Source organism: Lissotriton helveticus, chromosome 3_1, assembly GCF_964261635.1.
Source record: "Lissotriton helveticus chromosome 3_1, aLisHel1.1, whole genome shotgun sequence".
In the NCBI taxonomy this organism is placed as follows: domain Eukaryota; kingdom Metazoa; phylum Chordata; class Amphibia; order Caudata; family Salamandridae; genus Lissotriton; species Lissotriton helveticus.
Window position 1 is genome coordinate 1,116,320,412 of NC_136061.1, and position 24,258 is coordinate 1,116,344,669.

At 46.4% G+C, this 24,258-nt stretch overlaps 1 protein-coding gene across 3 annotated transcripts in view; it reads right to left on the reverse strand.

Moving 5' to 3' along the window:
- GPD2 (glycerol-3-phosphate dehydrogenase 2) overlaps positions 1 to 24,258 on the reverse strand; it is a 1,236,906-nt gene that overhangs the window by 292,234 nt on the left and 920,414 nt on the right. For all 3 annotated transcript variants that reach the window (XM_078681716.1, XM_078681715.1, XM_078681717.1), the window contains exons 15-16: positions 7,105 to 7,183; positions 6,914 to 7,012 (exon numbers count right to left, since the gene is read on the reverse strand). In XM_078681716.1, the coding sequence (XP_078537842.1) occupies positions 6,914 to 7,012; positions 7,105 to 7,183 (178 nt within the window). The remainder of the gene's footprint in view (positions 1 to 6,913; positions 7,013 to 7,104; positions 7,184 to 24,258) is intronic.

Below are 24,258 nucleotides of genomic sequence, written 5' to 3' on the forward strand. Positions count from 1 at the left end.
CTTAGTCTCTGAAATGGAAGTCGAAATTCTCCAGCATGGCAAAGTAAAAGGTGGATGCTTGACAAGGATTCCTGGAAGTCATATAGATTATCAACGAAATCCTCTGGTTCATTATGGCACCAAATATTCTGAGATGAACAAACCTGGATTTCATAGGCAGAGAGTTTGTTTCGCAGACTGGTTAGATTTGCTACCCCACCCCAGCCCAATGTTTTCATTTAAGACTTAAACACTTTTTTGGTAGTCTAAATCCTCCAGCAAGACTGGCGGTTGTAGTCAGGTAATGCTCCCCAAGGTCGTATACCTTTACTGCGAGTTACCCTTGAACACTTTTTTAGTACAGAATAACACTAGGATAAACCTTGTTTTCTTGCCTGCCTTGATTGTGACCTTCCTGAACATGCCTCAGCATCTTGTCCAGAAGTAGAAAAAAAAGACTAGGTCCCCAACGTTCTCACACATCTGGTTAGGTTCCTTCCTTGACAGTCCTGGGGTTTCTCTCCATTCAAGTGCCCTGCAGAGTGCAGTCCTTAGTGGTCAGCTTGAATTCTTGGAGTCAGGAGTAAATCTGCTTTTCATGTCCCTGAAGCAGGAAAACAGGAGGACAACCACTTCGCTCATGGAAAGCAGTTCCAGTCCCTGTATGCCAGTAGGATTCAGGAGTTGTCAAGTTCTTTAGTGAGTCTTCTTCTTCCAAAAGGAGTCTTATTCGTGCAAAGCCTTCTTATTCAGGAGGAGTCTTCCCAGTTTCCAGTAATGTTCTATGGAGGGGTTGAAGTAGCAGTTTTATATTGCACGGTAACCAGTGTTGGAAATGTTTTACAACCCAATCCTATTTTCTTAAATGAGCTCTCCTCCTATCTGACAGTGGGAAAACTGCGTCTCTCCCTTACAGTGACTGGAGCCTAGCTATTAAGAAGGGTTCAGGGAATGATTAGAGGAATCTTTTCCTGGCATTTCCAAGGCAAAAGAGGTAATGCTAAAGCTGCCCTTTTTTCCTACCAATGGTTTCTGCCATTTCTAGATGGCTGTTCCATGCTAAGTGGTTAGGAGTTAAATTAATTTCTTTTCATGGACTCAAAGGCAAGCAATTGCCTTCTGAGCAAGAGTTGTTAACTCTCCCTGCCAAGGATGTATATTCCAGTCCTGGAGGTGCGATGAGTGTCAGAACTGGTTTACTCCAGTTTTAGCTAGGGCAGCCTGACATACATTTTTATACAGCTAATTACTTTTCCACTTGAGTTGTCAAAAATCTGATTTTACCATTAAACCAGATTTTCACAATTAAGTAGGAAACATTCACTTTCTAGCATTTTCTCAAGCAGAAATAGCAAACAAATAATTTAATCCCATTAGAAATGTTCAGGGAAGCCTAAATAGTGAAAAAGCGTGTGGGTTTTATTTTACTAAAAGAGCACACTAACAAAAATATATAGTGTGCACCATTTTGTTTTACATATATTATCACCTTGCTATGTGGGCTTAAAAGGCACACTGGGGGACACCAATAAAATGTGTTCAAATGGAAATGTTCATTTATCTACAGCCTTTCCTGAACAGCTTCTACCATTGTAATAGGATTGTTCCTGTTTTTTTACAGGCAACTATTGAAACCACTGAAATATTGCATTTAAATCTTTAAAATACGCAGTTTATGAATAAGGGATGCCAGCCAATATGGATAATTTAGATATTAAGAGGTAAGGTGATTAATAAAAATGTAATAAGTAACCTCAAAGATCATGGATCAATTTTACTCAAACCATAGCCGATGAACCATGAAACAGAACCTGTGATAGTCAGCTTTACAATATTTACCCTAAAATTTTTTTTTCCAATAATACAACCCAATGGACACTGATAATTATACATAGAAGTAGGAGTTACTTACCTTCGGTAACGATGTATCTGGTAGAGATGTTGGCTAGCCGCAGAGGCCTTAACTTATAATATCCCCAGGTGTCAGACTGGATCCGGAATTTCTTTTGTTGCAGCAGCACCTCTACACGCCAGGGAACGGCGCCACATGACCCCACCCTGACACTGTCCACGTACGTGACCTCAGCGAGGTCATATAAGTCCTTCCCCGCGTGCTGACGTCCGTTTTCTTCGGAGAAACTTTTCCACTGCACAACGCGGAGCCCCCAACAAAAAATTGTGAAAGTATGGGAACAGTGTGCGGAGGATGAAAAATCCGTGAACAAGAAGGAGGATGGTACAAGACACCAACGTAAAAGACAGAATTAGACACTGCCTACATATAAGTGAAAAAGCTGTGAGAAAGAGCCCCGCAAGCAACGTGAAGCCCTACTCCAAGTGCAACAAGAGAAGAATATCTCAACAGACAGAAATAGACTGTCATTACCACGTAGAACTGTGCCGTCCAGCAAAAACGAGCACAGAAAGAACAGTCTGCTGCAGGAAAGTTATAAAAGACTGGCACTTCCCCCATAGTAATGGAGGACTGAAACAGAGCTCAACAGATTTCCAAACAAGACTACTATAGAGGAGACAAAAACCCTGAGTCAATAGAGAAGGCGGGAGGTAGGGAAGGCAGAAGGAGAAGAAAAGAAGATGAATCTCCTGATGAAGGAGAATCAGAAGGCACCATTTTACAGGAAAGAAGCCTCTTGGAAGGAGTCAGCTGAATATGACAATTCTCAAAGAGGCGCAATAATGTAAGCAACCGTGAGAGAAAAACCAATGGCAACTGAAAGAGGCAAGTAGAGAACGCCACTTGGCAAGGGCCTCGCAGAACGGAGAGGATGGGTGGGCATTAAGGAATCTGCGTCTAGACAACGTCTCTACCAGATACATCGTTACTGAAGGTAAGTAACTAGTACATCTGATAGAGACATCTAGCTGCAGATTCCTTAACTTAGAATAGATACCACAGCCATACCCCAAGGGGGAGGTGGGTCTGCGACAGAACAACAGAAGTGCCAAGCACTTGAGCCGGCAACAGAATGACTGACAATGGGGGAGGCTGTGGCGAAACAGCCAGATAGCAACACAATTAGCTCAGAAGAGCAAAAGATAACGGGATGCAAGACATCCCCAAAATGCCAGAATGGTGCTACACCATACCCGTATAAGCATGAAAGGCAGAAAAAGGTACCAGCCATATACCAGAGCAAAAGAGAGAGAGAAAGAAGGACCACTCGCAGCTCAATGACGCACTATGTGGACACCAACCAAAGGTTGAGAAAAACATGAAGAGATGCAACCAGAGCCTACCAGGCTAGCCCACGATAGGAAGGCCAGAAAGGCTACAGCCAGGAACCAAAGGGCAAGAGGTGAAACTGAGCAATGTGTTAAGAAGCGCAGGCGGGAACAATAAACATGCCAAGTGCACACCTGGCTACCCAAAGGGGGAACAGGGACAAACAGTAACAATCGGAAGCCCACTGATGCGGGCCACCACTGAAACATGCATAGAGCAGACAGCCACAGAGACAGCAAGGCGGCATAGCCAAAATAAGCATAGGACTAAGGTGAGAACAAACTCACAAAATACAGATATGCAGGGTGTAAACCCTAATGAAAAAGAAGGGGGGGAACATCTGAAGGAAGTGGCAGCAGAGTCACCAAGTACCAAGGCGTAGAAACGGAGGAAGAATCTCGGAATTCTAGACCACACCCTCTGACTGGGAGTAAGGTAACCCTTATCCAGAAAGACAGATATCGTTCAGTATCTGAACACTAAGAAGGGAGCAGTGTAAAGCTGGGGAACCACCCCAGGAAGTGGAACGTAAAAAAGGACCCCATTGGCAATCCCGCATGCACCACTGAAAAGCTCCCTGACAAATGGAGACATTGGACCAGCTCTCGCAGCCGCGAAGAGAGGTGAAGACGTAGGAAGAAGAGTATCCATGGCAACCTGTATATATACACACAAATATGTATATAGCAAAGACGGGTAACAAGCCACGACCATGCAACATGGTTGTTATAGGAGCACACCCAGTGCATTATTGGCAGGCGAAAGCCGCATTTGAAGCGTGATAAACACCATGAAAACCTCCCAAGCAGGAGAATGAGGCAGAAGCAAGACAACCAATAACTTCTAGAAAACGCCGCCAAGGCACAACATTGAGCACCGTACAATGGAAGAAAAGACCACCAGGTGACGCATAGAGCCCAAGGGATCTCTAGGCCCAGTTGACATAAAGCAGAGCCATATAATAGCATACAAGTACCCCACTTGGAGTATGGCACACCCCAAACAACAGGGAACAGTTTTAGGGCAAACCACAGTCAGAGGACCAGACTCAACAATCTGTGGAACACCGCCACAGTAGGCTAACTGCCAGCTCAAAACACATAATACATCGAAAGGATGCTAAATAAAAAGGTACCACCCTAGAACAGAGGCCTGAGGAATAAGGGGGAGGGTGAAGGCCCGGAAGGAGGCGCTGAACAGATGATTCGGCATGAGCATCAAACAACAAAACCCCATCAAAGGGTAGATCAACAAGTCGCTCCCGGATATTCTCCAGGAAGACACTATCCTGCAACCAAGCATGGCGCCGCAAGGCAACCGAACCAGCCATAGCCCGACCTAAGGAATCAGCAGTATCCAAGGCCGAGCGGATCGTAAATTCAGCAAGGTCACAGCCATCCCGGAGAAGATAAAGGAGGTCAACACGAGCGCCTTCAGAGGTGGCGGAAAGTAGAGACTCTGCAGAGTCCCACAGGGCAGTGGAAGCCCGAGCCAGGACACACACTGTATTTAGTGACCGTAGGGCAGAACTAGTAGAGGCAAAGATGTACCAACCCCACGACCAAGCCACCTGGACTCCCGGATGGGAGCTAGCATTATCCAAGGTAAGGAAGGGAAGGCAGTTTGCAATACCCCTGCACGTAAGGTTGGATAAATAAGCAAACTGGATCATGTGAAGCAGGACAGTAGCGGTGCAAGACAGAACGAGTCACCAGATCACCGGAAGCTGGCCAAACCCAGGGGCCCAAAAGAGCATTATAAAGAGAAGCTTCAAAGGGCAGAAGCGGCTCCACATTTCCTCACCCACGGTGAAGGACATCAAGCAGAGGGTCCACAGACAAGGGGACTGAAGGGGACTGCATGTTCAAAATCTGAGTGGCCAAGGAGACTACTCTTAGAAAAGCCGCACCGGCCTTGGTAGCCCTCGTGGAGGGGACAGAAACTCATCTGTAGGTGAGGGCTGTAAACTAAGCCTTCCAAGACACTGAGGTGTGACCAATGTCCAACGGAAGGGAGCCCCATTGACGAATGAGGGTCCTGATGGGAATCTTGAGGGGGCGGGGAGCCTGCCGGGTCCAGGGGCTCCAGAGGAGGCGGGGATCCTGCCGGGTCCACAAATGTTAAGTGGGGCACAGGCAAGAATACATCTGGCGTCGCCGGGCGTGAGGGCGACGCCAAACTCTCTCCAGAAGCTTCCGGAGAAGAGTAAACAACCTGGCGTCGATGTGGCGCCAAAACAACTCCATCCGGCACCGAGTCGGCCCCATCCGGAGCCGAATCCACGACAAGCTCCGCTTCCGAATAAGGAGATGGAGCCGGAGCCGGGGAGGCAAGCCTCTGGCGTCGCACCAGCGCCGACTCAGCCTCAACCACAACAGGCTCCGACTCCGAAGAAAGAAGTGGAGTTGGAGCCGGGGAGGCGAGTTTACAGCGTCGGAACGGCGCCAACCCCGGCTCCGGACAGGCGGCTGCCTCCCCGGAAGGCCGAGGTGTGCTCAAAGGCTTCGAGCACCAGCAACCACCTGCAACGCAAGAGGGAGCCCCACAGGGCTATGCGGCACGGCAGGGGTGCTATGGGTCCTAGAGCACCCTGAGGACACTATGTGGATCGTAGAGGGGGACCTAGCCGGGCAGCACCCTGACGACACCATATCTCAGATGTCCCTGGAGGGCAAGTGATCATCTGGCGCCAGGGCGAACCCACCGGCGAGGCCGCTGGGGACCCCGTAAGTAGCGGAGGCCCCGAGGATGCCCCAGGGACAGGAGAGGGCGGCCTGCAGAGCTGCGGCATAGGCCTCCATCTGGGTCCAAGAAGCCACCGCGCCGGGATAGGGCGGATAGAGGGGGGGGCGACTGTCGGGGGCACATGTCTGGATTGTTCCGGAAACCTCGGCGACATGTGCCACGACTTACCAATAAGGGGCGAACGATATCCCCGGGCCCCAGAGGACGATCAACGGCGCAACTGGAAACCAGAGGGGCCTGCCTGCGACGAAGATGCCGGGGGATTAGACGACTCCGACCGGGACAGGTGAGCCGAAAGAAGCTTCATCTGGCGATCCCGCCGGGACTTCGGCTTGAGGTGTTAGCAGGTGTCGCAGTCCGTCGAGTCGTGGTGTTCGCCCAGACACCAGATACAGAGAAGATGTGGGTCCATTGTGGACATTTGCAGCGAACAGGAAGTACACGTTTTAAAGCCCGAAGGCATCGCACACTGTTCCAGAAGCAAAGCGTCAAAAGGGGCATGAAAACAGGCCAGAGGAATCGCTTACTCCGGATCCGCGTTGCACGCAGAAAAGAAGGAAACTGACGTCAGCGCGCGGGAGGGACTTATATGACCTCGCTGATTTTCCGTAGGTTGACGACGTCAGGGCGAGGTCGTGTGGCGCCATCCCCCCGGCGCACAGAGGTGCTGCTGCAAAAAAATGTCCGGATCCAGTCTGACGCCTGGGGATATTCTAAGTTAAGGAATCTGCGGCTAGATGTCTCTATTAGATCATCAAAGCTCTGCTATTGTGCTTATCAGAAAAACTTATGTTTAAATAAGACTCTTGGGCTTGGGAAATTGTTAACAACAAAAACATGTGAATTCCAGTAACAGAACCAGTAGCCAACGCAACATTATTTATCTCCAGTCTTCACACTATACTTGATGTCAAATGGAAAAAAAGAAATGGGAAAACTACTAACCTGCAAGAACTCATTGAGTTCAACTTGTCCATTCTTGTTTAAATCCACTTCGTTGAGAATTTCATGTAGTGTGTTAGAATCCATTTGGACATTGATGTTCTAGTTAAATACAAAATACAACTGAAATTATTTAATGAAACATTTGACAAATTAGAAAAACACAAATTATTGCGTAGAAAAAAAGCTTTTACCTCTAAAACATGCTGGACATCAAGTATTGTAATAAATCCTTTCTTTGCTTTGTCGAACTTGTGAAATCGTTTTTTGTATCTGAAATAAACAATATGTGATATTACTTCTAGTACAGCGTGAGTGTACAAAAATATACTATACAGCTACTTATAGTTACTTTACAAACTATGTTTTATTTATTTATTTACTGAAATCAAAAAGGTCTGTGACGTGCATTTCAGTACATGGCCATTTCAGGCCGTTTTCTCATAAAACATGGAAAGCAGAATGATTATACATCACTTCATCATTACACAGTCTATAAAAATAATTGTGTTAGCAATTATACCTGAAGAAATCTATAAAAACCAATATGGATAACCAATTATTGTATTACAATCTAAAGATGATAATCTTATGCCTACTGTGATGAGAGAAGAGTTTGCACCAAAATGAGCTTAAGTGGACAGAAATCAAAAATCGCAAAATAACTCATATACATCTATTAAGAAAACACCTTATATAAGACAAAACGCAATAAATACATTAGTAGACACTCCCAATTCATGAGCAAAAGTTAACCACATGGAAGAGCTTGTTGTAACAAGAACATGGGAGGAGGGGTTCATGTGGACACTTCCTGTATCCACCTATTCTCGTCCACTTCATGCCAGAGGTAGAAGAACGACAAAAGGAAAAATAAAATCAGCCAGCCAGCTGCTGCACTGCTTTCTAAATAACATAATCCCATCTAGAAAAGGAATTCGCTCTACGTTAAATTAGAGATCTCCTCAACACATAAATGTAGGTCAGATTATTTGTAATTTGGCATAAACTATTAGATATTTGAAAAAACATGCCCAATAGTCTAACTCAAGACCAGAAACCCCACCACTTGCATCCGTCTACGCAAAGCACACACTAAATAGGACAAGGACTAGTTGAGCATGAAAAGTCTCATGAGCAGGAACATCAATTAACTAGGGTGGCAGATGCTACATTTGGTGTGCCCTTTGGAAACCATGGCAATGACCAAGCTACTACTCGTCTGAGGAGCCATGAAGGTGACAAGTAGAAGAGTAAGTAAATAAACTTCATGCATCCATTTTACTCTCTGTAGAATCCAATTCTTGCCTTTAATATAGCTCATTAGGACAATTCAGTGATGTCATCAGGATTCAAGAAGTGCATGTCACTTTTGCTACCCCAGGCATTTGGGTGAAAAGACATGCAATCTCATTAGTCGAGCATAAAGGCTAATTATTCAGACATGCGTATATAAAATACTTAGGAATATTTTCTTGTTGCTAAAGAATGCTTCAGGTCTTTCTAAGAGACCAAAAGGACAAGTTACTTATCTTCGGTAATGCCTTATGTGGTAGAGACATAACAGATTCCTTACCTTAGAATATCCCACTGTCTGCATCACCTATAGCGGAGCTACCTTGGCGCGCTGACATCAGTTACTTTTCATGACTTTCCCTCGCCAGGAGCGCGGAGCATGAAGTGCACTGACAGTGGTGTGTGTAAAACAAATAAGGCCCTGAAAGGGAACAGCCCTGACCCTAAAGACCTGTCTGCAGTGCTGGGAGGATGGGTGAGGCAGTAAGGAATCTGTCTAGATTATCTCTCTGTAGATAAGGCGTTACATAAGGTACGTAACTTGTCGCTGAGATAGAGGCATCTAGCCACAGATTTCTTGTCTTAGAATAGACACCCAAGCAATACCCTCCCCGGAGGAGGGACTGCAAGCAAAGTTAGACCAGGAAGTCCTGCAGGACAGAGCGGTCAAACAGGTCATCCCTGCTGACTTGACTGTTCAGGCAGTAGTGTTAGTGAACATGTACAGTAATGCCCACATTGATGCTTGAAAAATGTCAAGGACTGGAACACCATAATGCAACGCTATAGTTGCAGTCTTAGTCCTGGTGGAATGACCTCTTAAGCCTTCAGGAGGCTGCTTCTTGGCCAGAGTGTAGCAAATTTTGATGCAGAGGATAACCCATCGCGAGATAGTCCACTTCTGCACCACACAACCTTTCATTGATCCAATGTACCCCACAAAGAGTTGGTCATCCACCCAGAACTCCTTACTGCAGTCAAGGTAGAACAACGCTCTTTTTGGGCCAGACAGTGGAGTAGTTCCTCCTCTTTAGAGGGGTGCGGAGGAGCATCGAAAGTGGGCAAGATGACTGATTGCCGCACGTGGAATGGTGTTACCACTTTCAGTAAGAAATAGGCTCCAGTGCGACGCATCAACTTATCAAGGAAGAAGGTCAGGTATGGAGGCTTGGACGACAGAGCCAGTAATTCCCTGACACTCCTGGCAGAAATTCTTGCCACTAAAAAGGCTGTTTTGATAGAAAGCAGCTGGAGTGCGCAGTTGTGCAGAGATTCGAACAGAGTGCACATCAGGAAGGTGAGAACCAAATTAAGGACCCCTTGAGGCATGATGAATGGGGCAGGTGGGAACATATGTACAAGCCCCTTAAGAAATCTGTTCACAATAGGGGGTTTAAAAAAACAGTGTTGGTCTGGCAGCCTCAAGCAGGCAGACAAGGCCAAAAGGTACCTTTATAGAGAACCCAGAGCAGAGCCCTGCTGGGAAAGAGTTAAAATAAAGAGAAGGACTTGAGAGAGGGAAGCAGAAAGAGGGTCAATAGACGTCTGTACAATATTTTCCAAATTTCTACACCGGAAGCCATGCACAGTCTTGGTAGAGAAACAGCTGGCTGCCAAAATTCCATCACAGACTCCGGGAGGAAGGTCGAATGCTGTCAACTGCCACTGTTCAAACTCCATGTATGAAGGTGTAGAGTTGACAGGTTCGGGTGGAGGACCCTCCCATGCTGCTGAGACAGAAAAGTCTCCCGAAGGGGCAGCCTGATCTAAGGATCAATGCTCAGTTGGAGAAGCTCGAGATACCAGACTCTCAGAGCAAAGTCCGGAGCCACAAAAATGACTTGGGCCCGATCACTCTTATCATCTTGAGAGGAGTGGTATTGAGAAAAAGACATACAAGAGGCCTAAGCTCCACTTGAGATGAAAAGCGTCAACGAGCGAGTGCCGCCTTGCAAACTCTAGTGACCAAAATCGCTGACATTGGGTGCTCTCGGTGGAGGCAAACAGATCTAACCAGGCTCTCCCCACTTCTGAAAGAGACCTTGCGCAACCTCCAGACGGAGACGCCATTCGTGATTCGCTAGGCACCGACGGCTGAGTTTGTCCGCCATGGCCTTCAGAGAACCTGCCAGGTGTTGAACCACCAGGGATATGTCCTACTGTATCAGCCATGCCCAGAGATGCAGGACCTCCTGACAAAGGGTCCAGGAACATACCCAGTCCTGTTGTTGCAGTACCACATGGTGGTGCTGTTGTCCATGAACACCTGAACCAGCTTTCCCTTAATGGAAGGGAGAAAAGCTTTCAATGCGAAGCAAATCGCTTGGAGTTCCAACAAGTTGATGTGGAATCTGGACTCTGCCTGAGACCAGAGTCCTCTAATCTCTACCCTCCCAGATGGCCACCCCATCCCAGGAGTGATGCATCTGTCAATACTGAGTGATCTGGTTGGGGAAGGGAGATGGACCTGCCTCTGACCCAATCAAGGTTGGTCAGCCATCACTGCAGATCATGTGCAGTCCTCTCCGAGATCTAGACTACGTTGGAGAGATTCCCCAGCTGCTGCACCCACTGGAACTTCAGGTCCCACTGCAGAGCCCATATATACCATCTGACATGTGACACTAGCAGGATGCAGCAGGCCATGAGGCCCAGCAGCCTCAGTCATTTTCACCAAAATCCAAGATAGAGGCTGAAATATCAGTATCAAAGCCTGAATATCCTGGACTCGCCACTCAGGAGGATAGGCCAGAAACTGCAGTGTCCAGAACAGGTCTGATGAAAGGGAGAGTCTGAGAGGGAGTCAGGTGTGACTTCGGTATGTTGACAATGAACTCCAAGGAGAGCAGGAGGTTCATTATAGTCTGGAGGTACAAGACAACAGCCTGGGGCGAGCTCGCCTTCAACAGCCAGTTGTCGAGATAGAGGAAGACTGGCATCCCTGATCTGTGCAGATGAGCTGCAACCACCACTGTCATTTTGGTAAACACCTAAGGGGCGCTGGTAAGGCCAAAGGGGCGCACCATGAACTGAAAGTTCTCATGACCTACCAGGATACGTCGATAATGTCAACAAGCAGGCAGAACGGAAATGTGAAAATAGGCGTCCTGCAAGTCCAATGCCACCACCCAGTCTCCGGGATCTAGGGCAGATGAGACCGGAGCCAGAGTGAGCATCTTAAACTTTTCCTTTCTGAGGAAGTAGTTGAGGGTTCGCAGATCTAGGATAGGACAAAGGCCATTGTCCTTTTTCTGGACCAGAAAGTAGTGGGAATAGCAACTACAAACTACTTCTGGTGTTGGAACCCTTTTAATGGCTCACTTGTCCAAGAGAGCCTTGACTTCCTCCTGAAGCAAGGTCAGGTAGTCCTCCGTCATCTGGTCCTAAGTCAGAGGCATGGAGGGAAGGGTAGTCATGAAACGTAGGGAGTAGTCCTTCCGGACCATCTGAAGAACCCCCTTGTCCGATGTGATGTTTCACCAGTTGTGGTCATAATGGCTGATTCTGCCACCAACCGGCCACCCGTGATCCTGAAGGGCTGGACGAAAATGGTTTAGAGGCTGCAGGGGAAGGAGTGAACTGACTGGACCGCTGGCAGCCTGATCCACTGGGTCGAAAGGAGCCAAGCCCACAGCTGTGCAGAGGTTACTGAACTTACACAGTCTTGTGGCTGGAATACGGCTGGTGCCGATGAAAGCCTCTTTTGTGGCTACAAAAAGGTCGAAAAGCAGACAGGGGATGGTTGGTCACTGAGAGGCCCAACGACTTGGCCGTAGCCTGAGAGTTCTTAAAGTGCTCCAGGGATATGTCTGTTTGGTCTCCGAAGAGACGGGTGCCATCAACAGGCATGTCCATAAGGGAAGCCTGGACATCCCTAGAAAAGCCAGAAATCCTCAGCCAGGTGAAGCATTGAATGGCCACCATTGGCGACAATGCTCTGCCCAGCGAGTCAGTAGTGTCAGGCCTACAACGAATGCCGAAATTGCCCGCATCTCGCCTGTCCGATACCACTTGGAAGAGAAAGGTCCCGGCCTACTTCGGAACCTGTGGCAGCACCTGTGCAACCGTTTCCCACAAAGAGTAGGCGTAACGGCCCCAGAGGCATGCAGTGTTCACTCACTGCAAAGCAAGGCTGGCAGAAGAGAGAATCTTTTGGTCCCAACTGATTTCCTGTCCAAGGGTGCGAAAGGGAGCACGCCTTGTGAAGTAGAGGCTTGGACCACCAAGCTCTCTGGACTAGAGCGATTGGTGAACAATTTCGGGTCACCCGATGCAGGGCAATGGCGGCGGGTGAATGGCTGATTTATAGGAGCCCCTGTGCTGGGCTTGGACCAGGTGCCCAGAAGAACATCGGTTAAGGCCCTGTTGTAAGGTAGGAGGGGTTTGGAGGAGGAGGCACCCAGCTACAGAACCTCTGTCAAGATGTTCGGCTGGATGTCCAGTGAAGGGAGCTGAAGGTCCAGAACCTTGGCTGCCCCTATCACCACCATAACATAGGTAGCTCCCTCCTCCATAGTCACGGTAGGTGGAGAAAGCAGACCAGAATCCAGCGAGGTATCCAGTCCACTGACCTCACTCGGTTCCTCTTACCAGTCCATGTCGTGCTCAGTCTGCTTGTGTAAAGGGTCCAGCGACCCCTCCCAATCCTCCTCCATTCCTAGCAGCTCAAAATAAGGCTGAGGAATTGACCTGCGTTGTTGGTAATCTCCATGAGGGGGCTGGAGCAGGCGAAGGCCGCAGGGGGTACAAATGGTGCCGGTTTGTTCACCACCGGTTCCTTTTGGGGCCATTAAATAGAGCTGCCGGCACAGAACCCGATGAAGTCCCTCCAGAGCCTTCAGGCTCTCTGGGATGGTCGGATCTCCCAAACATGAAAAGATGGAGTCAGAGAAATCTTTAAGCTCTGCAGGGGTCACTCCTGGAAATGCAGGGAGGGGCGGAGCTGACCCAGGTACAGGTTCCACAGAATGAGACCTAGAGCTTTGAGGCTCTTCCATCGCGTCGGCCGACAGATGGGAAGAAGAGAAAGCACACTTCGACTTCTTGTGTTTCTTGTGCCTCTTATCTGACCAACTTGATGCCTTCCAGTGGGGTGATGAGGACTTAGGACTCCCGGAGTTGGGCACAGACCGTCCTTTCAGCCCGGGAACGAGACCTCCGGAGCCAGCGACGTGGAGTCGAATGCCAGGCCACAAGCAGCTTTCGGGAAAGCTCCCTCAAAGCCTTCAGAGCCATGGCCCGGCAGTCGAAGCACGACAAGACAAAGTAAGTGTGGATCTGTCACCGACATGGCACGGTGGCAGGCGCCGCATGGTTTGAATTCAAAATACTTCTTCGACAAAGAGAGAAAAACCTACAAACCAAAAATAGTTGACAAACCATTGAAAAAAGCCTTTCAAAAAGTAAAAGAGGGTGGCACTCTTCACAGTTCTGTGCTAGCTGGCGCAGAAAGTTAGGAACTGACGCCACCGCAGTGAGTTGAAGCTTATATAGGTGACCCAGACGTCACTTCCAGTGCAAACAACGCCAACGTTGTCCTACAAAGCCGACTGGCACGCAAGGGTATTGCTCGAGCAAAGGTTTCCAGCCTAACACCTGGGATATTCCAAGTTAAGGAATCTGCGGCTAGATATCTCATTCAGATCTATAATGTTCTTCCTTTGCAATGTCTGTATACTTCTAAACAAGACCACCTTTCTTTTCAGTAGTTAGCTTCAATACATGCATAAAAAAAGGAAAGTGTTCTCTTGTTCCGTCTTTGATATAACAACTCAAAAGCATATAATAATGATAAATAATAAAAAATGTTTTTCTACATGCTTCATACCACATGTCTTCTGTTTCACAGCTCACATACCAAGACTGTCAAGACATTTGCTTTCCCTTTACAACTAGGAAAGAACTAGAGAGAACAGCTTGAAAACAGGTGAGAAACTTAGTGCTTGAAGTTGAGCTTTTGATTGATCAGAGTGAACTCCCTTCTCAAGAAACAACCACAATCCTTGTCACGGTGACCACAAAAGTCACTAAATTAAATTGGACTTAACCCACTGGTAGTTAGGCTACCTCTGAAGGCAAGGCAGGCATCAAGCAGATGTTCAGTCCTCTAGGGAACAAGGCAGTACTTCTCGTGCATTGTCCACAGCTCCAGGAGTGTACTTATGAGTGGCTCAGGAGAACCAATACTTATACCTGGTGCTGACCTTCGACTTGGGGGAAACTTCTAATCCACCCCCACATCAGGTTCTGGAAAGCTCTCCCTTTCCGTTGCTCCCTTGCCCAGGCTTCAAAATGTCTAGAGTGACAAAAGGTTGGTGTCAAGTTAGTTTGTGAGTGGGCTGGAGGCAACCCGTTTAAATGTAAGTGAGGCACGGAACAACCCTGTGCCTCCCATTCTGGAAGAGTAGCCCTCTCCCAGCTCCACCCAAGATCCTGTTGTTCACTGAAGACCCAATACAAATTCTTGATGGGGGAACAATTAAAGACCAGGCAGCTGGAAACTCCTAGAACGCCTAAATGTTTATGGCAGGAAAATGGCAACTTTCTAAAGATTGCATTTTCAAAATTGTAATCTAAAACTGGACTTTACCATTAAACAGGATTTAAACTACAATACATTTGAATGCAAAGATTACATTTCTACCGGTTCCCAATTAAACATTAGCACTTAAATGTAAAAGGGTAACCCAATGTTATCCTATGGGAGAGATAGGTCTCACAGTAATGAAAAACGAATTTGGGAGTTTTTTACTACGAGGATAAGTAAAACTTAAAATCACATGTCCTATCCTTTAATGCCAAGGCACCCTGCTCAATGGGATGTTTAGGGCCTACACCAGGGGTTACTTATACATATTAAAAAGGGAGGTTTAGGCATTGCAAAATTGGCATTTAAAAAATGCACACAGGCTGTAATTGCAGGCCTGAGACAAAGGCCTACTTAAGGAGATCACACAATACGTGCTACAGGCCAGCTAGAAGCATTTAATATACTGTCCCTGGGTAAATGTAGTTCCACTTAACTAGGGACACAGGGTCAAGACTGATTTGCATATGGCTGGGTTCAAACTGGAATGGCATGGTGAGCAAAAAAACGATGGATTTAGGCCCAGATCTCTGTACTGGGGTGAATGTATGACATTGTTCAGCATTCTGTCCATCAACTGTTGTTTTTGCATTCGTCATCCCGAGTGGGACGGGTATGCTCAGACGTGATTCCCGTGCTCTTCATGCCACTGGAATCAAGCTATCCTGGCTGATGAGGGCTAAAATCCCGAAACTGGTCCTAGGACACTTGTTTCCAGTCCAGGGAGGACCTGGCCTGGCAGTTCGGGCTGGACGGTTCCCATTGGGCGCAGGTTCAAGACTGATTTACATATTGCTGGGTCCAAACTGGAATGGCATGGTTGTTGTAATTTAACAGCGATTAGGTTGAGCGTTAGCGAAAGACATCTTAGTTCTAGCTGTTATCTTGGCGTTTAGCGGACTCCATTTTGTATTCATGGCAGCCATTTTGTCTGCCACACGCTACTTCGTGTCGACCATGTGCTTTGTCCTTTCTTTCTGTCCATGACACTCGAATCTGCCCAGCAACAGGCTATTAATAGCGTCCCCTTGTTTTGCCGCTGATCGTTAGGGTCCACATCTGTTAGTGATTAGCCCTAGATTGGAATGTGTTAGCCGAAACCCCCAAGACTGTTAGCTCCTCCCACTGATCGATCGTACTTCTCGATATTACCTTATATGTACATAAAATGTGCTTTTGTGCTTTGTACCACCTTCTTTGAGCCCCTGTGTGGGTATAAATAAACCACGCACCCCTAGTTTGGGGTGTTACTTCTTGCAATGCCGCAGAGTACTGTTTGAATTGTAGCACCAACTCATGAGGTGTAATAAATATTATGTTTTGTATTTCCAGTTCCTGTGGCAACTTCTTTCGTAGGGTCTAAGGACTTTGTGCGGAGAAGGGCGAACCCCTTGCACTAGCGGGCCTGGCTGAGGCTTGCTACGACAAATTGGCGCCGGCACGTGGGGCTCATCGGTGACTCGGATGCCCGAAGGATTGGTCGTGACGAAGGTTTGGAACCTCGCTAAGGACGCAATCGCTGCCAGAGGAGACCCGAGTCTTGGCACCCGAGGCGTTTCTTCCCTTCTTTCCGATCCGACCATCCAGGCGGCGCCGGTCCTCGACTGAGATCTCTTCTGTTGGTCTGCCGTGCAGTGACCGTTTGGTCGAATTTAGAACTTGCCAGTTGGAATCTGGACAGCCTGTGATTGGTAAGAGCCATTTTGCGGCACCTATTGTAGGTTTTGGATGCCCTTGTATGGTAAGGTAGTTTTAGGAACACTTACTGTGGCATATTTGTACTTGGAATAGACTAGTCTAATTTGTATTTGGAATTCATATTAGGAATTTTGTATGAATATATGTGTTGCAACTCATATAGGCAGGTAATGTGAAGATTTTTCTTCAACTATTTGATTTGAACCGCGCAACGTACTACAAAAATCTTTATTCGATTGTAAAACTTACAATCATAAAAGTACAATTCATAAGTACACATTTTAAAAACAATTCCAGACAATACGTTTCATATGGCAAGTAAAGGACACAGTGTACAGTACAAGAAAAAGAAGGTACAGCGAGCACTATAAGCATGAGCAATATAAGGTTAAAAAACATAAATTACTATATTGTTTAAAAAACACCTAAAACATTCACAGCATAATTATCCGTCCATACTTTTCCTAAAACAAATGGCTTTTTAAAAAAAGTTAAAGACAAATAAAGTACAGTCACAATTCAGTAGTTGTAGGTAGTAGAGTGCGGGCCTGATTTGAAAAAAATTCAGTTTTTTAAGGCACGGTTTAAGGTATAATTTCCGTGGGATAGAATAATAAGGGCAAATAAAAAGAAAGTGTGCCAAGTCTTGAGGAGACTTACCGTCGCAGCCACAAGCTGGCAACACTTCACCCCGTTGAGCCCCACTTGGTACCGCCAGTAGAAGATGATATAGATCAAAACGGAACCTTATTAACAAAAACCGTTCATAACTAGTCATAGGCCATGTCAAATAAGGCTCCGTTTGTGGACAGGTTTTAAGTAATAAGTGTTTCCTGACACTATCCTTCTGTATCTCAACCTCTTCTCTGTCAGTACATCTTACCAATAATATGGCGTTTTTTACCGAAACAACATCAGGTTTTGTAATCAGGTTGGGAGCATAAAACAAGTCAGAGCGGCCAATTGCCGACAAACAATCCTTTATATATTTTACCCACGGAATTTTAAACCTACCGTCTAACAATAGGGCATCTTTCAATAGGGCATGTGTGAGTGGAATGTCGGTATTAAGCCAACAATTCAGCCAGCACAAAACCGGGTTTACTACTATTCTGTCACTTAGATATGGGACCCCCAACTCCTCGTGTACAGAGTAATTCCCAATACCCCTTGGCAGCCTCAGTATCTTTTTCAGGACGTTATTTTCTGCAACCTCTAGCTCTTTTATCCTACGATAGCCCCAGAGCTCGCTACCATAACAGGCAACAGCGACACTTTTTGCCTGATAAAGTTTGAGCAGTGCGGCCGTAGGGCAGTTGCCAATTTTTTTCCCAAAGCCAAGAATGGCCGCATTTACCCTTGTTATTTCGCCCTTCTTTTTGGACACTGCGGGGCCCCACGTTAATTTATGGTCTAAAAGGACCCCAAGGTATGAGAAAGAGTTAGTTAAGGGGATTTTCTCCCCGTTTATGCTAAAGGAGTCAGTTTTCCGGGAACCCTTTCCTGTTTTCATGACGTAGGACTTGGAATTATTTATGCTAAGGCCACGTGACTCCATAAACTTAAAGAAGGAATTTAGTAATTTTTGGAGACCGATTGCTGTCCTAGATATAAGAACCGCATCGTCTGCGTAGAGTAGCACAGGCACCCCCTTGCATTCAACAAGGGGGTAGTCTGCCTCTGTTTTTAAAAGAAATTCCTCCAGTTCGTTTATATACAGGTTAAAGAGAAATGGGGCCAAAATGCAGCCCTGTCGTACTCCCCGATTTATTCTAAATTCGTCCGTTACTTTAAGGTCTCGGGTGTAACGGACGTTAGCTTTAGTATCTGAGTGCAAGTCGGCTAGGAAGTTGACAAGATTCCTCTCTACACCCATTCTCAACAAAGTAGCCCATAGTAAGCTTCTGTCCACACAATCGAAAGCGGACGACAGGTCCATAAATGCCATGTAGACAGTTCCTTGTCTAGCCAGGGTATATTTACTTAGAATCAAGTATAGGTTCAGACATTGTGTGATGGTCGAATGGCCAGGTCTGAACCCATATTGTATAGGTGACAGAATATTATTGTCTTTAGCCCATGTAGATAGCCTATTAAGAATTACCCCCCCTACCACTTTAACTACTGAATTTATTAAAGATATCGGCCTGTAACATAATGGACTGCTGCGATCGCCCTTTTTAAAAACGGGGACTATGGTCGATAGACCCCACGTTTTTGGGCACCCCGTTATAACAGCTGCATTTATTACCGCCGTGAGGACGGGAGCCCAAAAGGGGATACTAGACTTAAACAGGTCCGGTGGTAAACCATCCGGACCCGGGGCCTTGTTGCTAGTTAGACCCTGAATCCCCCTTACAACCTCATTTGCTGTAAAGCGTAATGGGTTTACAGATGGAGTTAAAAAGGCATTTTCTACCCTATGCTCGTTACTCTTAAAAATTGTACTGAAGTGAGACACCCACTCCCCTTCTAAAATGCTTGTACCTAGGACTGTGTCATTTGGGTTATCAAACAATGGTTTGTTGATAATTTGCCAGAACTTGCTGCTGTTCCCCAACACTGTAGGATCAAGGAGGGATTCTATCGTATTAGCCTTAATTTCCTTTTTTCTTACGGCTAATGCTTTCCTATAAGACACACGAAGATTTTTTATCAAGTCAGGGTCTCTAGGTTTAATTTTTAAGGCGTTCTTCAAGTCTCTGCTTGCCTTTGAGCAGTTAAGGTCAAACCATTTAACATGTGTTCTCCTTTGCCCCTTTATTGGTGCTGTTAGCATGGCGCCAATTTTAGAAGCCAGTCCTTCAAACCCAATCAAAATATTCATGGAGGATGAATCAAGAGATGAGCATGCTAACAGCTCCTCCTCACATGCACTATTTATTTTAGAATATAAACTGTCTTGGTTTATCATTGTCCATTTAATACGGCGTCTGCCATTTATGCAACTCAGCGTGCCTCGGTCAATGCGAGACGGTCGTTTGGTGAGTAGAAACCCACCCAAGCTAATAGCTAGGGGGTTATGATCACTATATACACTGAGGAGAATGGTAAATTGCAAAACCCGTTGTACAAGATCTGAAGATAGTAGTATATGATCTATAAAGGATCCCTGACCGTGTCCTTTGAAGGTTGGAATGTCAAAGATTTTAGTATCAGGAACCATGGACATAGCTACTATTAAGTTGTTATCATTCACTAGGTCATTTAGGATCTTGCCACCCCTGGTATGAGAAAAGTGAAAACCTTCAACACTGTTACATCCCAGGGAGCCCATTGGGGTAGAGCCTGGATTACCACATGGGTGAACATTAAAGTCACCTACTATCAACAGGTTCCGGGATGAAGTGTGTACGTTTTTTCTCAATAATTCTGTTAGGGATATAATGTTACAACCACCATTACTGTTATTAGCATTATAAAAGTTGACCAGAGTCAAAGCATTCTTGCCATTTTTTAAATCTAGCATCTGAATGTTCAAGTTATCGTTATGACATATGCTGATTTTACAGAGCAAGCCCAGGTTTATAAAGGTGGCCAGGCCCCCCTTTGCTCTGCCCCTAATCGAGGCAACCGCTGGAGTGATAAAGCTTAAAAACCCTTCTATATGGACGTTTTTGTCCTCCAACCACGTCTCTTGAAGGCACACAATGGAATTTTTTTTAATAAATGATAACCAGACTGGGTCACATAACTTGTCGGCCAAGCCAGCTACGTTCCATGAAATTAAGTTCACACAATCGGCTAATGCTGGACATATAAGACTGTCACTAATAATTGGTGCGGGAGTTGGGGTTGGTATCTCAATGTGTATGATCCCCGTGTCCACAATACTTGCTGCAACCAGTTCTAATAGCTCCCGGATAGGAACATGAACCCCATACGAGACAGGAGAGTTGGTGACTATGGGTGGAAGGTCCAAAGATACAAATGACATACTAGGAAGATCTTCATGGCAACCCATCGTACATACACCCTTATCAACATCACTTACAGAGACACTATTATTAGACATTATGACAGATAAAGATGGTAAAGACACCTCGTTAATCCTAAGAGGCACTGTGGGTAGAACAGCGGGTGAACTACCAGTCATATCAGCATATGTTACAACACTGTGTGTTTCTGTTTCATGGCAACAAATACCCTTCTCTTCCTGTAACCTTGTAATACAGGGAACATTTTCACCCTCCCCAACACCCTCTGCACACCTTAAACATCAGTCACATTCCTCCAGGCCGCTAAAGGCCTCAAACCTATTATAAAGCTCTAGGGGAGTAAATGGCATCAGATGTGACATACTACCCTTTGCTTCTATTTTGTGGGTTAAAGGTATAGTATTCCACCCCTGCATTGCAGGTGTCGGAGCTAAATAAGGCATATATGCAGGATTCAGTGCAGACTCCATGATTAGGGACTGGGGGGTAAAATAGGTGCTATTAGTTGGGTATTGTGGGGGAAATACAGCAGATCTGGGGTAAAAGTACGTCAAAGGGCGTGGTACAATACAACTATTTTCATTGGCAAAAGGCCAATTCAATATGTGTTGTACTGCTTTTCTATCCCTAAAATTTATGACCACAACGTCTCCCCCTATATCCTTCGCTCTGCCCCCCAACCAAGACATGCGCCGGACATGAACTATTTCGCAGTTTACCAGGTTGGGTTTAGGTCTATACAAAGAGAGCCAGTGCGTTATTTTATTTTTTAATTGGAAGTATCCCTCTCTTTTACCGTTAATCAGTTCTGGGACCCCAGTGAGTACAACCACATACGGTAATGCTTCTGGTGGAAGTTCCATAGGCGGTATCCTAGTCTGATCCCCTCTTCCCCGGGTATTCTCATTCCCATCGGGTCTAAGGTGTCTATCCGGAAGGGTACTAGGTTCCCTGATATGGGTATTGACTGTAATGGCAGCATTACTGTCTGAGGTTGCAACAGTTGATCTTCCCTGAACTGTTATTAATTCTGTTGACAGAGATTTATTTAAACTGTTGCCGTCAGGTGTTATCACAACCGCGTGCGAACGGTTAAGGGCGGCTGGAATTGCTACTGCTGCCTGACTTTTGCCAATTGGGGAATAAAGGGGGTGTAGGGACGACAACATTTTTTGAGGAAGGGTATGTTTTTGTAATAACTTTTTGTTGTTGCACTTTTAAAGGCCCTTCTGACCGAACAAAGTTCCCTAACTTAGTCAGGTCCCCCTCTATTTTACCCAACCTTGACTCCAACCCTTTAAATCTTTCTGCCATTGCAAGCGTATAAGTACGTACAATCAGCTCAATATTGTCCAAAAGAGACTTAAAGGAAGCCGGTTGTAAATCTTTTTCCATTTGAGTATAGGCAATGTCTGGCTCTGTAGTTGCTTGAGATAAAGTTTTTGGAATAGGAGAAACGGCTACTATTACTTGTTTAGTGACGGGGCCTCCCAATGATGTTACAGCGTCAACATTCACCTTTTTGCCAAACTCTGAGTGGCTTAATTTGGACTTGTTTGCAGTTGTTGTTTTCCGTCTCCTTTTAGGTGGTGGGGGCCCATTCATTTTAAGTGGCGGTGGCCTCAGACTTTTTCCTCTTACAACTTTGCCGGGTCTAATTGTAGGTGAGATCAAGTTCTTAGAAGTGTTGTTGGGGGCATTCGACACAGTTAGTGAGTCTTGTTGAATTTGGATAGGTGACACTGCTGGGGCTAAACATTCTTGAAGGAGCAAGGGCACGCTGGCTGTTAGTAACAAATTGTCTGCTGAGGTAATAATCAGATCATTGTCCAGTGTAACAGACATTATGGGTTCAGAAAAAGTTCTGTTTTTTATACGTTCTATTGAGCGGCGGCGATCTGCCCTCCTCTCTGCTAGCAGCAGCTCCTTGTTACCCTCGGGAGCTGGTTTCAAAAAGTAATCGTCCAAGGTTCGATTTAACAAGCCCACATTTTTGTCTACACCCGCAATGGCAGGGCTAGTAACAGCTGTTGCCATCATACGTGGCAAAGTGGAAGCAGGATCAATAATAAAATGGAACACAACTTACGGGAGTCAGGGACCAGGACCTCCGGCCCAGCCCAGCCTCTTCTGGCCGATGAGGGCCGTAGAGGGCCCGCCCTTTGCCCGGGCTTCGCCCCGGGCGTCCCGCTCGCGTCCCGCGTAGCGGGGGTCAGCCGTTCCTAATGAGGTGGTGAGGTGGTCGTGGGCGGGGCAAGCAGGGAGAGCGTCCAGGTGCAGGTGATGGCAACACAGGGACTCCTGGGAAATGGAGTCCCTGTCCCTCACCTGGCGCTCGCAGCCCTGGAGGAGTGTTCCTCTCCCGCCCTCAGGAACGGCAAATGTCTCCAGCGACGGTCCTCTGCCTTTGTTGGACACCCAGCAGGACGAACGATGCGGGACCCGCGCAGCGGGTACCGCGAGGTGCAGCGTTCACGGGGCTGGTAACTACAGCAAGCAAACACGTTGCAGGGATTACACAATGGGCTCCCTGGTCAGCAGTTCAAAGATTAAGCGTCTCCCAAAGAAAGTACCTTAAGCGCTACTTTACGTATAATACTGCATATTTTGCACTATTTTTGGTATGCCTGTTTCGAGTGCACTTCGAAGGTTGTGCTGCTTTTGTAAGGGTACCAATTTGCGACTTGAGGAATCACAGCCGGCTCCCCCGGAAGGGACGCCTAATAGGGATATGTATGTGAAGTTTGGTCTTTCTGCCATAATGTACAGCACGTGGTGGCACAAATATACCAAAAAGGATCCTGAGTTACGATGGCCACTGTATGGGTCATTTGATGCGCGAAAGGTTGAGTATGTGGAACGATGTATATTTGAGCGAAAGTCTAGACGTGATATGTTTGAATGTTTGCGTATGTGGGAAAAAGAAGTACAACAGCAAGAGAAGCGTGAGCAAGCGTTGATTGAGAAAGAACAGCGAAAGAATGTGTATGAGAAAGCGCTGGAGTTGAGACAGAAAGAAGTGAAAGAGTTAAAGGAGCGAGAGGAGAAAGAACCTAGGTTGCAGGTATCTGGCCAATATCCTGTCCTTAATAAACCGCAAGATGATTTTTTGTTATTAGATCGACCTCCACCTCCGTATGCCGTTCCGTCCGCTCCGGCAGAACGCGACGAGGATTCTGACACAGATTAACGGAAAGCGCGGGACACTCGATCCATGTTGTCTGCTGAGCGTTCGTCCGAAATCAGACAAGCTGATCGTAAAGCATTACGTAATATTAATTCTGCTCCCGATCTTTTAGCTATTATGAAAGATTGGTTAGAAAAGGAGCAGATATATTTTTCTGCGACATTTGCTGACGAAGTTGTAGAAATGTTTCGAAAACACTCTTCAGTATTACAACCTAATGATATAGCATATGATCGTAAACAGTTACGTGATGGTTCTTTTGTTTCTTCCCAGGTAGAAGACGCGATTAGACGACTGGTTAAATTACGAAACGAGGCGTTCCATCTGAAGGAGCAGAAAAAAAATGCGGACGTCGCTCCACAGTCCAACCCGCCCGGAGAGACGCAGTCTCCTATCCTCGTGACAGATAAGAGAATACCAGCCGAAATGAGACCTATGCGGGAAGCCGCGCCCTCGTATGTTCCTCCTAAAGGAACGGGTGATAGTGACGATAAAACTTCTGTTGATGCTAAGGGATATTTTATTTATAATTGGGTGTATACTCCTTGGAATAGAGCAGATGTAATGGCGCTTAAAATAGCGTTATCTGATCCGCGTAAAAATCCAGCCGCCTTTTATGAGGAAGTTGAAGGCGCTTTAAATT